Source organism: Panthera uncia (genome assembly GCF_023721935.1).
Source record: "Panthera uncia isolate 11264 chromosome A1 unlocalized genomic scaffold, Puncia_PCG_1.0 HiC_scaffold_17, whole genome shotgun sequence".
NCBI lineage: Eukaryota > Metazoa > Chordata > Mammalia > Carnivora > Felidae > Panthera > Panthera uncia.
Genome location: NW_026057577.1, coordinates 127,271,790 through 127,286,721, shown reverse-complemented (window position 1 = coordinate 127,286,721; position 14,932 = coordinate 127,271,790). Strand labels below are relative to the sequence as shown.

The 14,932-nt window shown below is 41.6% G+C and overlaps 1 protein-coding gene across 4 annotated transcripts in view; it reads left to right on the top strand.

The window, feature by feature from the left end:
* PDZD2 (PDZ domain containing 2) overlaps positions 1 to 14,932 on the top strand; it is a 363,661-nt gene that overhangs the window by 312,311 nt on the left and 36,418 nt on the right. For 3 of the 4 annotated variants that reach the window (XM_049648230.1, XM_049648231.1, XM_049648233.1), the window contains 5 exons: positions 1,572 to 1,683; positions 7,876 to 8,021; positions 11,052 to 11,171; positions 12,194 to 12,308; positions 14,810 to 14,883. In XM_049648230.1, coding sequence (XP_049504187.1) covers positions 1,572 to 1,683; positions 7,876 to 8,021; positions 11,052 to 11,171; positions 12,194 to 12,308; positions 14,810 to 14,883 — 567 coding nt within the window. The other variant, XM_049648234.1, reaches the window with a different exon arrangement.

The following is a 14,932-nucleotide window of genomic DNA, read 5'->3' as shown; positions in this document are numbered from 1 at the left end:
AAAGAACCAGGAACTTAACTCTGTCTCCAGTAATTGCTGTTCACAGTCTGGAGACAGGTTCTTTCCATAAAGCTTTTAAATTAAGCAAAGGAGAGGCCCCGAGGCTTCTCTCTAGATTATTCCTATTTGCATGTCTCCTCCTGTGCCCCAGATCTCTGGCATGTCTCCAAGAGGCTTCTTTTGCACTGGGTGTGAATTAAATGTTGCAGTTTGGGGTTGGGAAAGACATCCCTCTTGAGAATCTCTAAAATCATCCTCAGGATTCCAGTCTTGCCTTTACTTAATAATTTAAACCTGGAGACCTGCCAATCCCTGACATTATAATAGGGATTCACCAAATTTATCTTTGTTTTTATATATCAGGATGAATTTGTTTTCCCAGGCCCCTTCCTCAACTTACCTACATCTCCTCATTTCTCAGACCTTTTCTCCTCCCCTCTTTCTCATCCAAAAAGATAGGTGAATTTGAGGAGGGAGGGGAACTTGAGAAGGAGGTGGGGTTTACCTCAGAGATTACTCTTACTGCTTACTTTATACATTATCATATACTGAATTTGATACACAATGTATAATTTTTATTATCTGTTAACATTCAGGGTTTGGGTTGTTTGTTTGTTTGTTTGTTTTTACATCATAACTACATGACTTTCAATGACCATGAAGTGTTAAAGGATATCTTCTATGTCTTTTTAAAGTTCATATGTTTCTTCATGTGAATCCTACCTATTTTAACTAACATGACTTTTTCCCTTCAAAACCTCAAAGGAAAATAAAATTTCAAATGGGAAAGCTCATTGTTTGATCTATCTCATAAGTTATGTACATATAAATTTACCTCCCCAATTTTTTATACGGGCTCTCAAACACACGAGTCTCCTTTTCCTCTCTAATAAATGTAATTGGTCATTGTTAGCTTGTTTGGCTTTTCTCGGATAGAGGACCTTACAGACCTTGGGACCTTTCTTTCTGTACTGTCCCTTAGGGTCCGAGAGCATAGGTGCACACTGTGCAGACGTGTGGGCTGACTGTATGTGGCTGCCTGCACGTCGCCTGGGCAGTGCTGAACCCGTACGTGGGAGTATAGCACACAGACAGTGTGGTTGGCCCAAGAGGTGTACTTACTTGGCTCCACAAAGTTAACGTGTTACTGTGTTTTAGAATCTAATTTAAATTTCTGGTTTAATATTTCTTGCAATTTGCACTGTAGGGACAAGCACTCACCCACAAGTCAAGAAACCTGGGCTATAGTTAGTTGTGTCTTCATGACCACCTGGGTGACCTTGACCAACAAGTTTTCTCCAGAAATAAAATGGCCTCTGGGGCCGTTTCCACTTCGAAACCTCCTGTTTCTCTGCTGTGCAGCCGAGGTAGCGTGCTGAGTAGGAACTTGCCGGCAGAAGGCTCTGTGGTTCCAGGTCATCTGAGGGCTTGTGCTTTGATCCCAGGAACCTTTTTGCCCACGTGATACCTGTATTGCTGCACTTGAAGCCTGGAGATAAATCCTGGGAGAGGGACCTCATCAATGATTGCAGGCTGGCCTCTCCCGTCAGCTCTGTGCTGTCTGATTTCAGATGCCTGGGACAGATGAGCCCCAAGATTCGTGTGGCCCCGAGGAACCCAAGGGAAACCTGGAAAGTCCCAAGCAGGGCAGCAGTAAGATGAAACTCAAGAGTCGCCTTTCAGGTAAGCGGAACTCTGCCTGGTATAGCCTGTCAGCTTCCAGCCTCAGGAGTGGGAAGATCAAGTCATTAACAGAATGAGCTCTTTTTGTCCCCTTATACCCTCAAAATTGTTTTTCCTTTAGGTAGTACATGCCCCAAGCATAAAACCGCATTCAGCCCGGCTGCCCACGTGAATATTTTTACTTGAGTCATAATGAAGTGACTGTCAAGTTTGTGAATCTCTGTTTGTCTCTGCTTAAACTTGATCATTTACTTCCACAGGACTTCAGGTGACCCATTCGCTGTGGCGTATTCCTACTGGCCTATCTTCTGGGCACATGTCCCTCTCCCCAAGCCTTTGGTCCACCAGAACAAGGGGCAGTGAGCTATTTACTACGAAATCTACATCTCAACTACGCAGGTGGAAAAATGGGATAGGAGTTGAAGCTTTTGGGAACAAGTAGATTTCCCGTTTCCTGGGTATAGCCTCATAGTAGCTGGCCTAGGCCTTGAGAGGAAAAGTCAGTGTCGAAAGCAGAGGCCATGTGCAGAGACCCGTTATGACCCGTGCGTCCTAGGCACTGTCTCCTTGATGGGCTCTTTTTCCTATTAAAAAAAAAACTAAAGGGGCGCCGGCGTGGCTCAGTCAGTTAAGCGCCCAGCTCTTGATTTCAGTTCAGGTCATGATCTTGTGGTTTGTGAGTTCGAGCCCCATATGGGGCTCTGCACCAACAGTGCAGAGGCTGCCTGGGATTCTCTCTCTCTCCCTCTGTCTCTGCCTCTCACCCACTCTCACACATGTCCTTCCTCTCTCCCTCTCTCCCTCCCTCCCTCTCTCACTCTCTCTCTCTTAAAATAAATAAAATTTTTAAAAATTATTAAAAACACTAAAAATTATGTTTTATGGCTGCGAAGATTCAAGCTGGATTCATTATTCTCTCTCCATTACTATTCTTATAATTAAAGCTTTTTTGTGGGCCCTCAGCACTGTTTCTGCTGGCCTGTTGGAGAAGCCAGTCCTGGCTGCCCACCTGTGAAAGACATCTCATATGACCTTGGGCTGGTTATCTAAAGCCCCTGAACCTCCACTCCCTCACCTGAAAAAAAGGAGATAATCTGACTTTGAAAGGTTGAGCACATTAGGAAACAAACAAAACACATCAAAGTAGCCAGCCAAGAAATGTCAGTCCCTTCCTGCCACACAGATCGGTGGCGAGGGGTGGTGTCTGTGCCTGACAGCCAGGAGCACCGCCCCCCAACACTGCCTGGCCCTCTGCTGAGTTATTCTCAAGTAAAGCAACCAGTATAGGGCCACAAAATACATCTGTTTGTCTTTAAAAACCCGAGTAACAAAGTGAATTAGTTTGTATTTGTAACTCATAATCATTAAGCAGTATACACCTGAACAGGGGGTTGTGACAAAACAATGTACTCTGGCCAGAGGCTGGTAAGTCGTAGGACAGATGTGGTGCCCAAGGTCCCCGTCTGGAGAGGACAACCAAGCCCCCCTGCAGCCCCCGAGGTACGACTAAGAGAAATACATTTACCTTCTGTGTGCTGGGCTCCTGGGAGTCACGGGGGCATAGCAGACAGAGATCTTTAGGGCAGCTGTCATAGCAGAGTTAATCAACACCTTATTAACAGTTCTCAGGGGGGCCACAGAGCTCTGGAGAAAAGTCAGGGACCTTTGAAACCCGTACAGTCACATTCCTCGCTTTATGGATGAGACCGGAGAAGCTAAGGGAATCCCAAAGGTCACCCGGTGCCAGCAAAAAGATCTGCCTCCCAGACAGTTCTCCTTTCCACCCCTTGGCTTCCTGAGACTCTTGAAGAGAATCCTCCTCCCCAGTCTGGGGCTTTCTAGATACAGATGTGGGGAGGGTGATGTAGCTGGGGACCTTTCAAATCATAAATCTCTAACACTGTTTATACTATTAATTTAGAACAAGCAGTACATTCAGCTGAGTAGTAAATCCAGGGCTGGCTACTGTTTGCCACAAATGGATGTCACCCTCCCTTCCTTTCCTTCCCAGACATCTGCGGCCATAATAAGGAACTATGTATATAACATGCACGAAGTCAGGGAGAAGTCAGTGTTCAGTTCCCAGCTCTGCCTCAGTTCCTCAGTCCCTCAGGCTATGTGGCCTGAGACCGATGACTTGAATTCTCTGAGTCTCTCTTTCTTCATGAAAGAGAGAATCCTCATGTGTAAAATGAGGATTCTAAATTACTTTTATTCTAGGAATCAGTGTACCGTCTCAGTTGAAAGATGGAGAGAATGAATGTGGCATGGCCACTCCCGAATATGGTAGCAATAGCCCACATGATAGCTGCCACTGTTGTCACATTGCCGTCATTAACATCAATTCATCATCGTTGTCTCCTCTTTCCCTCTCAACAGAGGAAGATGGTTGAGGAGGGTCAGACAAGAATATTCTCGAGAACTTGAAGGCCATGATAAGGCTCGAACGAGAGTGTTTCTGGGTTGTGGCACTTAGGGGAGGCATCCAGAGGACACAAGATAAAGGAGGGCCAGTATCTTGGCAAGATTTGACAGAACCAAAGAGGAAGAAAACAACGGTGTAGACTAGGGAGAAAATGCATGAGAAATGTTTAGGGGCAATGGGGGAAAATTGGTTAGAGAAGTTTTTGGCAACTGTTTTTCCTCCTCAGCCATCTGAAAGATCCGGTAACTCAACAGGAACAATGATTGAAACCAGCAGAACTTGTCAGAGAGATTAGGGGTAAGGAGCCCCTCAGGGTGGGAGCCGATGGCGGCAAAGTGAGGTAAAATATCAAGCGATATTTATAGGCTCCCCGGTTTTGGAAAGGATGCGGGAGGAGGACAAATCTGCTCCTTTGAGAATCAGCAGGCTGAAGCAAAGAATTCGTGTAGCAGGGTAGTGGGAGATAAGGCTGGAAAAGCAATTTGAGATCTATGAAAGAGGCTTACGAGTCTTCATTCAGTGCTGTGAAATATGGTTCAGTCTAAAGACATTTGAATACAGGAGATTTTAATGCGATCAACTGCTAATTTGTCCTGTAAACTTAGATGTTTACTTCGTATTTTCTAACAGTGAGTCACTCTGGTATTTACGTATCAGTATATTATCTACAGACACTACCGTATGTGGTTTCTCTTCTGTTGAGGCAAGTGCCTCCCTGTTGACTCAGAAGGCACTTTCTTCTAATAAATCTTTTTCAGATGAGTAAGCTTGCCAAGATGGATTAATCTGGCCATGAATTAGTAAGTCATGAATTATTAAGGAGATTCTATAAAGAAGTTCCAGCCATTTTCACTAAGATTTTTGCCTAGCTTGGCTCCAAAATGACTAAAGCCATTTTATGGAACATTTTTCCTGATATTCTAACCTGAATTTTCCTTACTTCATACTTCCTTTTTTGCCAGCAGGGTTCCCTTTTCATTTTGGTATTTTTGATTTATCCACATTAATCCCTTAGGTTTGTGATCTTTTTAAATGGAAATTTCTCTTTGATTGCAAAGGAGTTTCAGGTGTTTGAAAATCTGTATCACAAAGTTAATATGTAGCTTTTGAAAAACCAAGCTTTTAGTGATGTTCCTGTTAATATAACTGTATCCTCACTCTTCCAACTTTTCATCACTATTAAAAACTCAATATATTATTTTTAAAAGGCTACAGAATCATCTTTTTTATTCCATGAAAAACTTTCTGAGAAATGTTTAGGTAAATTGAATTTTAGGTCATCAAATGAAACATTACATAGTCTAGGAGAACTTAATATTACAAAGAATCTGTATGTGTATATAGCTATACACACACATATGTATATATACATATAGAATGTATAATGTAGACACTGTAGTATGATTATAGCCATATTCAATGTAATTAAGCCATCATTTAAGATTAAAGTCCCTTAAATTATCTTATTTTTAAAAAGCATATAATATAAACTAGGTATTGATAAAGGTTTCTTTAAAAATTACTGTAAAAATTTCTTGGGGCCCCCGGGTGCCTCAGTTAAGCTTCGGACTCTTGGTTTGGGCTCAGGTCATGATCTCACAGTTTGTGGGTTCGAGCCCCGCATTGGGCGCTGTGCTGGTGCATGGAGCCTGCTTTGGATTTTTTCTCTCCCTCTCTCTCTGTCCCTCCCCTACCTGTGTTCACTTGCTCTCTCTCAAAATAAATAAACATTAAAAAAAAATTTAAGACACAAAAGCTCTAAGCATAAGGGGAAAAATTGATATATTATACAATATTAAAATTACGAATTTTTGCATCATAAAATACCATTAAGAGTGAAAAGGCAAGGAAGTCACAAAGATGGAAAAAGATTTACAGAACATAGATCCCATGAAGGACTCATATTCAAAATATGTTAACAATAAAAAAATAAAAACTTCTATACATCAACAACAAAAAGACAGAAACCCGATAAATAAACAAAAGACTTGAACAGGCACTTTACAACTTAATAAAAATAAAAATAAAAATAAAAATAAAAAAACAGCCACTCTGCAAATTTTCAAAAGTAAAACAGCCAATAAATATTTGAAAGAAACTCAGTCTCATTGGTCATCAGTGAAATGTAAATTAAAAACCACAATGAGGGGCGCCTGGGTGGCTCAGTCGGTTGAGCTTCCGACTTCAGCTCAGGTCATGATCTCGCAGCTCGTGAGTTCGAGCCCCACGTCGGGCTCTGTGCTGACAGCTCAGAGCCTGGAGCCTGTTTCAGATTCGGTGTCTCGCTCTCTCTCTGTCCCAACCCACTCGCATTCTGTCTCTGTCTCTCTCAAAAATAAATAAACATTAAAAAAAAAAAAACAGTGAGGGGCACCTGCCTGGCTCAGTTGCTGGAATGTGTGACTTTTGACTCTTGACCTCAGGATTGTGGGTTCAAGCCCCACATCAGGTGTAGCAATTACTTGAAAATAAAATGTTAAATAAAAAACAAACTTGAAGTGGCATTACAATATCCACCACAGTGGCTAAAATTAAACTGGCACTACCAAATGTGACAAGGACGTGGGGAAACTTGGACTCACACATGAATGTTACAACGTTGGTAAAGGTGAATGTGTACCAGTAGCTCAGCAACTTCGCTCCTAGGTCTGCACCCCACAGATAGGACTTTTATAAGAGTGTTTCATAACAGTATATTCTAAATCTTGGGTCAGCAAACCACCATCCACAGCTACATGTGTATGGACCACAAGCTAGAAATGCTTTCTGCATCTTCAGTGGGTTGTGTTAAAAAAAAAAAAAAAAAAAAACATTTAAAGATTATGCAGCAGAGGCCACCCATGGCCCATAGAGCCTAAAACATGTACTATCTGGCCTTTACAAAAGAAAAACGAAAAAGAAAATGTTGACCCTTGTTCTAGATCTAAAACTGGAAATAAACCAAATGTTTATCAACAACAGAATGCATAGCCAAATTGTGGCATGTTTATACAATGAAATAGTATGCAGAAATGGGATGAACAAACTATTAGCAACAGCCAATGTTTCACAAACAGATGCTAAGAGTAAGGAGCCAGATATAAAAAAAGTATTTATCATTTGTGTTCATCTATATAAAGTTTGAAAAGGCAAAAGTAATCTATGATATTAGAAGTCATGATAATGGTTACCCTGGGTGAAGGGTGGTTAGTGGTGCAAAAATGGCTTTTGGGTTCTGATCGTATTCTATTCCTTGGTCTGGGTGTTGGTTTTTAGAACATTTACTTTGTGAAATTTCTTGAAACCATACACTTATATGATTTGTGCATATTTCTGTAAATTGTTACTCTTTAATAAAAAGGTTATTTAAAAAGTCATTAAGTGAAAAAAACCACCTGCCACAAGAATGGAACTATGCCAACCACAGAATAATGTTCCTCCATCACTAGAAAACCACCTATACTGATGGCATTTTCACTATCATTTATTGCCATATCGACCCTGGCTACATCTTACTTGGATGAAACATACATTTTCCCATATCCCGTCTGGTCCCTTCAAAAACTGGCACATTCTTCACAATATGGCATTAATGGCCTCAACATACACCCAGCTTAGGCAGAGCTTATTGGTAGAAAGCAATGAGCTCAGTGCTTTAAAAGTATGAGACACCAGGCCTTATGAAAACCATGAAGTGTGGACATAAATGCAACAAGTTTATGCATATGATGCTCTGATAAGATTCTTTAAATCTCGTATCAAACCATGTTTTTCCCCGTTTTTTCAAGGGGGTGTACACCGTCTAGAGTCTGTTGAAGAATATAATGAATTGATGGTACGAAATGGGGACCTGCGGGCCAGAATGTTGGAGGTCTCCCGAGATGGCAGAAAGCACTCTCTTCCCCAGCTGCTGGACTCTACTGGAACATCACAGGTAGGACAATACCATAGAACCTTTTGTTTTCTCATACAAAGTTGCCCAGTTAGGGATGTAAGAGCATGTTTCCACCCCTGGGTCTCTAGGCTTTCAAATATTTACTCTTTCAGAGACCAACAGGAATAGCCGTGTTATGAAGAACTTCCCATCTGTGTGGGCAGGGGTATTTGGGACTAAAGATGTAGCACGGAGAGCGAGGTCTATCCATGGAGGTTAGAAGGAAGTCAGCCTAGTATTCGGAACAGTAGAGAAAAATAATCCCTTGTTGGATCTCGACATCTTGCTCCCCTTCCTACTGTGTGTTTTGGAACTGAGAGCTGCTTTCAACTGCCAGGAGACAGTGGCGCCTCACGGTCTGTGGTCAACCACCATCGCTTGTTTAGTGGGTGCGTCAGGTGTCAGCATAACCACCAGCTGGGTAGGTGGGTGGGTGTTGGGTCGTATGAGAGAGAGAGAGGGAGTGCATGTGTGTGCCTATACTGTGTCTGGGATTTTACCTGTTACACAGTAATGACTCAAACAGGCAAGGTCAGTGGGGCTGCAGATAGGGGTGAAGTAGGTGGTGATGTTAATATTCCAGGGCCTGCCTCATAAGAGTTCAGAGCTCCATAATTCCTCACAGAGGCTCTTCCTCAATTACATCATCCTCAACACAGTCAAAAGGGGAGACAGCTCCTAACCAAGTTGAAGGCAGGCTCAGTCTCTGGGAAACTTGTGGAGCGTTCTTTGAGTCCTGGCATCATCAGCCAGAGAAGCCATTGGCATCTTGCCTACAACAAAGCAGAGGTGGAGGGTAGCAGCAATGACATCCATAAGCTCATGTAGACTCACAGATGGTAAAGTCGTAAAGGACGTGTAACTGGTCATCTGGGTTGGGTCATTACTTTTGGTGTATCATCACCATTTTATTGACAGGCCAATGAATCTCAAAGAGATTGAATATTTTGCTCAAAGTGATATGCCAGAATCACTATAAAGAAAGTTTTACCTACCCAGTAAAATAGTAAGTGCCCACGTTCCATAGGCAGTTGCTGATCAGGTTATTTTGTGTGGAATCTACCCAAAGACAACTTGAGTTGGGACATGGAGAAAAAGCAGAGCAAAAAACTTGCATGGGTCCTGGTTAAAACTCCTCCAAACCCTTGACTAGAGACGAGCCTATGGCCTGCTCAGAATGATCCAACTGGGCCGGCAGAGTCAGGGGGTGGATCAGAAAGTTGTAGGAGAGCCACATTGTGGGCTATTTTAGTTTAGTGTGGAAAGTGAGAGAGGGTTTCCTGCCATCAGAGCCAAGGATGTCTAGCACTGAGGTGGCGATTTCTTAACTGACCTGCTGAGAAACCTGACCATATTTATTATTTAAAGCCCAGAAATACTTATTTGTAACCAGGCTTCCAGAAAGCACAGGCTAGTGAAGATTTTAAAGGAAAGACTTTTTCCCCTTTTCAAACTGTCCTTTTTCTTGTCTTTTTTTCTGCCCTTTTCTTTTTCTCCCAGGATTCACCCTTCAAAATTTTCCCTGTTCTCTCTCCCTCCCCTACAAAGCATTGTCTAGAGTAGAGCTACTCAATACAGCTTCCTGCAGTGATAGAAATGTTTTATGTCTCTACTATCCACTGTGGTAGCCATGTGTGTCTACGGAGCACATGAAAAGTAGCAAGTGACACTAAGGCGTGTATTTTTTATTTTAATCTCTATTTAAATATAGACCATGACAGGTGACTTAGTGGCTGCCATATTGGACAGCAGAGGTCTAAAAAATGCAATGGGATCCCTGAAACACATCAGGAGAGCAATGAAGCACGCAGACCTCTGGTTCCCATGGGCTCCCAGAAGGGGGATGGAAGGAGGTGCTGCTGGAGATTGGTGGTGAGAGAGTATTCCCTTCTAAGTCCACACATGAACCTCCATATTTGAGGGTTGAAAACCCATAGGCTATGTCTGCCTATCTCCATGATGGTTTCAGTAAAAGGGTAGTAACCTTGCCAAGCCAACATTTTTTAAATGAATCAGAGTCTGGGAAGCCAACATCGCTGGCAGATATTTTGTAAAACTGCAAAAATATAATTGTTCTAAGCTGCCAGGAATACAAAAATATCATTAGCAGACATCTCATTTCTACCTTTGAATGTAGAATATACTAATTAAGGATAGCAACTATTTTCTGATGTCTCTTTTCTCATATTAAGCACAAAGTTATTTTTTTTTCCTTTTTTGCTTATGCTGGAATATCTGTCTCATTTAAGAAATTTATTATTCTAAGAAGAATAGCAAGGAGCTAAATTGTAGAAGATTTTAGCCCTACATTTTCTTTATCTCTCATTCATGTTATAAATAGTGTACCCTGCTTCCACACACGTACATGTGGGTGATGGACAGGAGAGGGATTGAGATTCAAGCTCTTGCGTGCCATAAAGGGGAAGGTGTGGCTTCTGGGAAAGAATTTTATTTTCCAAACATGAGGGATTAGAACCGAAGCTGCTGCATTTCTCACCAGGGTGTTTTGTACAGAATAATAGTTGTCAGGATTTACGGTTTGGGTGTTATAAGAAACAAGGGCTTGCTAAGTTTTTGGTTGAGTGAATTAAGCTTAAAATGGCAAGATACTTTCTAACCATGATTGTGAACTTGGCATGGGGGTAAGGGATGGCTTCCAGGGAGAACCCGGCCACAGGATGGCCCTCCTACATCTCTGAGGCCTTTTGGCTTCTGGTTCCTCACTCCATTCCAGAAAGCAAGAAGAGTCGGATCTGTGGGGTACAAAGAGCAGCACTGAGTGCCAACAGCCGCCATGCAGCTCTTCATGTGCAGTGGAAGGCACGGCAACCTACTGCAGCCAGGGCTGTTCCTCCAGTGTTGTTGATAATAAACTTCCTTTAAGCTGCTGGACCAGAGGTGGAGCAGGGAGAAATGTCTGTGTCACCCAAAAGACAACTGAGGTTTTCAAAACCTGAATATATTTTTATGCCAGAGGCCACAGGAGGATAAATGAGACTGTCCCTGACCTTGCCATGTGCTGACTTCTAGGAATACCAGATTGTAAAGAAGTCCACCCGCTCCCTAAGCACCACTCAGGTGGAATCTCCTTGGAGACTCATTCGGCCATCGGTCATCTCCATCATTGGCCTATACAAAGAAAAAGGCAAGGTGAGCTCCCTTCTGCAGTTTTGTCCTCCAAGTGAATGTTAGTATATATTTCTTTTTTTTTTTTTTAACGTTTGTTTATTTTGAGAGAGAGAGAAAGAGAGTTTGTGTGCAGGGGAGGGGCAGAGAGAGAGAATTCCAGGCAGGCTCTGTGCTGTCAGCACAGAGCTCAATTTCACGAACTGTGAGATCATGACCTGAGGCGAAATCAAGAGTCGGACATTTAACCGACTGAGCCACCCAGTCGCCCCTGTTAGCGTGTATTTCTTAAATGGTGAATTTTGTTGTTGTTTTTACATGAAATAAAAATTAAAAGGTATAAAGAGGAATAGATTAAGTGGCCTTTATGTAGATTTGAGTGGATTCCTTTGCTCCTTTCCTGTGGGATTTGACATGATCATGCCCTTTTATCCTTATGACTTAGGGAGTCACCGGCACCTGGGAGCTAGGGTATAGTTGAGGGTGGAGTGAATGTTCCAACATTTACTACTATTGAAAGAAAGGCCACCCCTGTAGCTTCAGGGGGCATATTCCTACTTACCCTTTTGAATGAATTTCATAGCATTGCCATTATCATAAAGATAATAATACAAATACCTTGATATTATACAAATATCAAAACATCCATCTTGATACAACATGGAAGTACTGAAACAAAAGAATAAAATAAGTATGGCCCCTAAATTGTGTGAAATGACTCTCCTGAGCTATTAATCAATCCATGTGAAATTGCCATTTTTGGAGATCAAAGATTGTCAAATACTGGCAATTTCATGTTTCGGTGTAAAACTTTCTCCCTTTAACATAATGCAAACCCAGTGCACTGCAAATAGATCTGAGGAAGGAAATAGAGAAGGGAACACAAATTCATAGCTGGTTATCTTAACTCTGAGCCTAGTTGGGAAGGAGACTTCAGTTAAATACTACAATGGGAAAATGCCCTCAGTGAAATACTGAGACAAAAACAGATGCCCTCAGTCAAATACTGCAATGACAACCTGGACCCCCTTCTGCTTGGGGTGTAGGGCCTTGGCTTTAGCATTGCTGGAGGTCGAGACTGCATTCGAGGACAGATGGGGATTTTTGTCAAGACTATTTTCCCAAATGGATCGGCTGCAGAGGATGGAAGACTTAAAGAAGGTAGGAGAAAGCCTCTCCGTGGTTCTCAGTGGTGGTGAGTTCTGATTCCATCAGAATCTGCCTCCTTGCAAGATGTGAAGCCAGTGGCACAGCAGCCAAAGCCATGGGCTTGGGGGTCGAGAGGACATGAGCTGAATCCAACATTTACTGCATCATGGCCTTGGACAATTGATGTAACCTGAGCTTCACTTGTCTCAGTTTGTAAACTTGGAATATTAACACCGATCTTAAAGAGTTGTTGTGAAGATTAAATGAGATGATATGCAGAACATGACTTGATATTTTTATTTGGTCTTTAAGTGTCTATCTTGTCCCCTTGGATCTTGATCATATTCCTTGCCTTGAAAATTCCTGAGAGCTTGCAGGCCATTCTTGCCTCAGGGCTGGAGTACATGCACATCTTTCATATTCTCCATGCTACCTGACATTGTGCCATGCATAAACATGCTAGCAGAGTGCTTTTCTTTCTCCCAACTATTGACATGTGAATGATATATAACACTGTGTAAGTTTAAGGTGTACAACATGATGATTTGATGTGCATATGTATTGGAAAATTATTAGCACACTGAGTTAGCTAACACCCTCATCATGCCACTGAATGACCGTGGTGGTGGGGGGTGAGAACATTGAAGACTTACCCTCTTAGAAATTTTCAACTGAACAGCACAGTATTGCTAACTATAGTCACCGTGCTGTGTGATAGATCCCCAGAACCTATTCACGAGTCCTGATTTTTCTTCCTCCCTTATTAGCACACTTCCTTCGTGAAATGATGAAATGACACTATTTGTAGTTACCTTTAAAAATGCTATGACTGGTCGGTTCAGTTGACCCAAATTATAGGTACTATTCTGTTCTGCCAGCTTATTTTTTTTAACTGATAAGAGTCCATTGGAGTCTCCTTTTTCAAGCAGAGCTACCCTAGGAGCCTGTATGCTAATGGTAAGACGTGACCAGGCTTATTTTGATGGCGGAATATTTATTTCTCTTTTTTAGAGGAAGGATTAACTCCCAGGTGGTATTTGTGTCTAGTTTCAGAACAATGTAAAATTCTAACAGGGTGTTTTTTATAATGGATGTGCCATATGTTCATTTGATTGAAATTCATCCTGCAGTACTGGTAGAATGGAGACAAATGGAGGAAAAATCAATAGTTAGTAAAGGTTAATAGCACTTGATTCTCCTAAATACTGTTTTTTCATATGTGTTCATTTACAATAAAGGTAAGTCATTGGAATGGATTTTCAATGTGTTGAATGATCTTTTAAAAATCTTGTATAAAGATTTTTAAGAGCATGAGCAATCATTTTAATGATCGTATCCTTTTCCCATATGGAAGCAAACCAAGAACCTTACCTAGTTAGGTGGTTATTTTTAAACAGATTATTTCACTTATTTTACAACTTCTGTAACTGCATTAAAGAAAAGCACATAACAAGTGCATGGAGGTACTGCCACCTTTTCAACCTCATCTACAGGATTCCTTTAATGGAAGGCACAGTGTGCCCCTGGGATTAGCTGCCCAGTAGAGGTTCTGCTGCTGTTGCTCTTTGTTACAGGTAAAGGGAGGCCTTCGTTTGTCCTGCACCGCTGTGTGAAGTTCATCTGTTCTTCTCTCAGTGGCCCCTTCGTAGTGTTTTTGATGAACTGTTATTCCAAAAAAAACAGACCATGTTACGAGAGTATAAACCAAAACAAACTGAGAAGTCAACTGGATGTCCAATTTCTCTTATAGTCCCAGCAGACACTATCAACAGCTGGAAAAATGACCTGACCATGCGTCCTTGGGGTTGAAGATGAGTCCAGGATAGTTTGAGAGAGAGAGAGAGAGAGAGAGAGAGAGAGAATGAGAATGAATGAGAGAACAATTTGGCATTAGCCCACAATAATCTCTCTTAGTCTTAATGACTGAGAACCTGGAACAACATCAGTAAGACCAGGCATCTAGACTATTTCTGGAGGGAGGACTGCCATTTTTAGATAATATCTCAAAAGTTTTTTGTCTCTGTTATTAAAACCATTTTCCACACACCATGATTCTGCAGGCTTGAAAACCTTGTCTTTCTGCAAATACAGAAGTGGCTTTCTCACATGTTATATATATGTTCATGCTATATTGCCAGTAGGTTTAGGTTTTTTAAACAAACACTATGAGGAAAGGCTTGGGACTCATTATTGCATTTTGATCTCTAAACTTAGGACACCTGTTATCGAACTTGGCAATGTCTAAAGAATTAGAACTTAATGCTTCCCCTGGTTGTTTTTCATTAAAGATGGAGATACAGAATTACTGCAAAAGAATATGTATTGTTATTAATTGTCCCATTTTTTGAAATTCCTGAGAGCTATGCTAATGAAAGTAGGCTGGAACAATAAAAGTCCTTTTATAGAATTGTAAATCAGGTACCATATGGTATCCTCTTCTAGTACTGACCATGCAGTTAGATTCTAGTACATCAAAGTTTGATGTTAATGTAATTCTCCTATTTTGGCACTAGGGGATGAAATCCTAGATGTAAATGGGATACCAATAAAGGGCTTGACGTTCCAAGAAGCCATCCATACCTTTAAGGTAACCACATTCTTATTTATCTCTTTTATCTTCTTGATTTCTCTTCCCT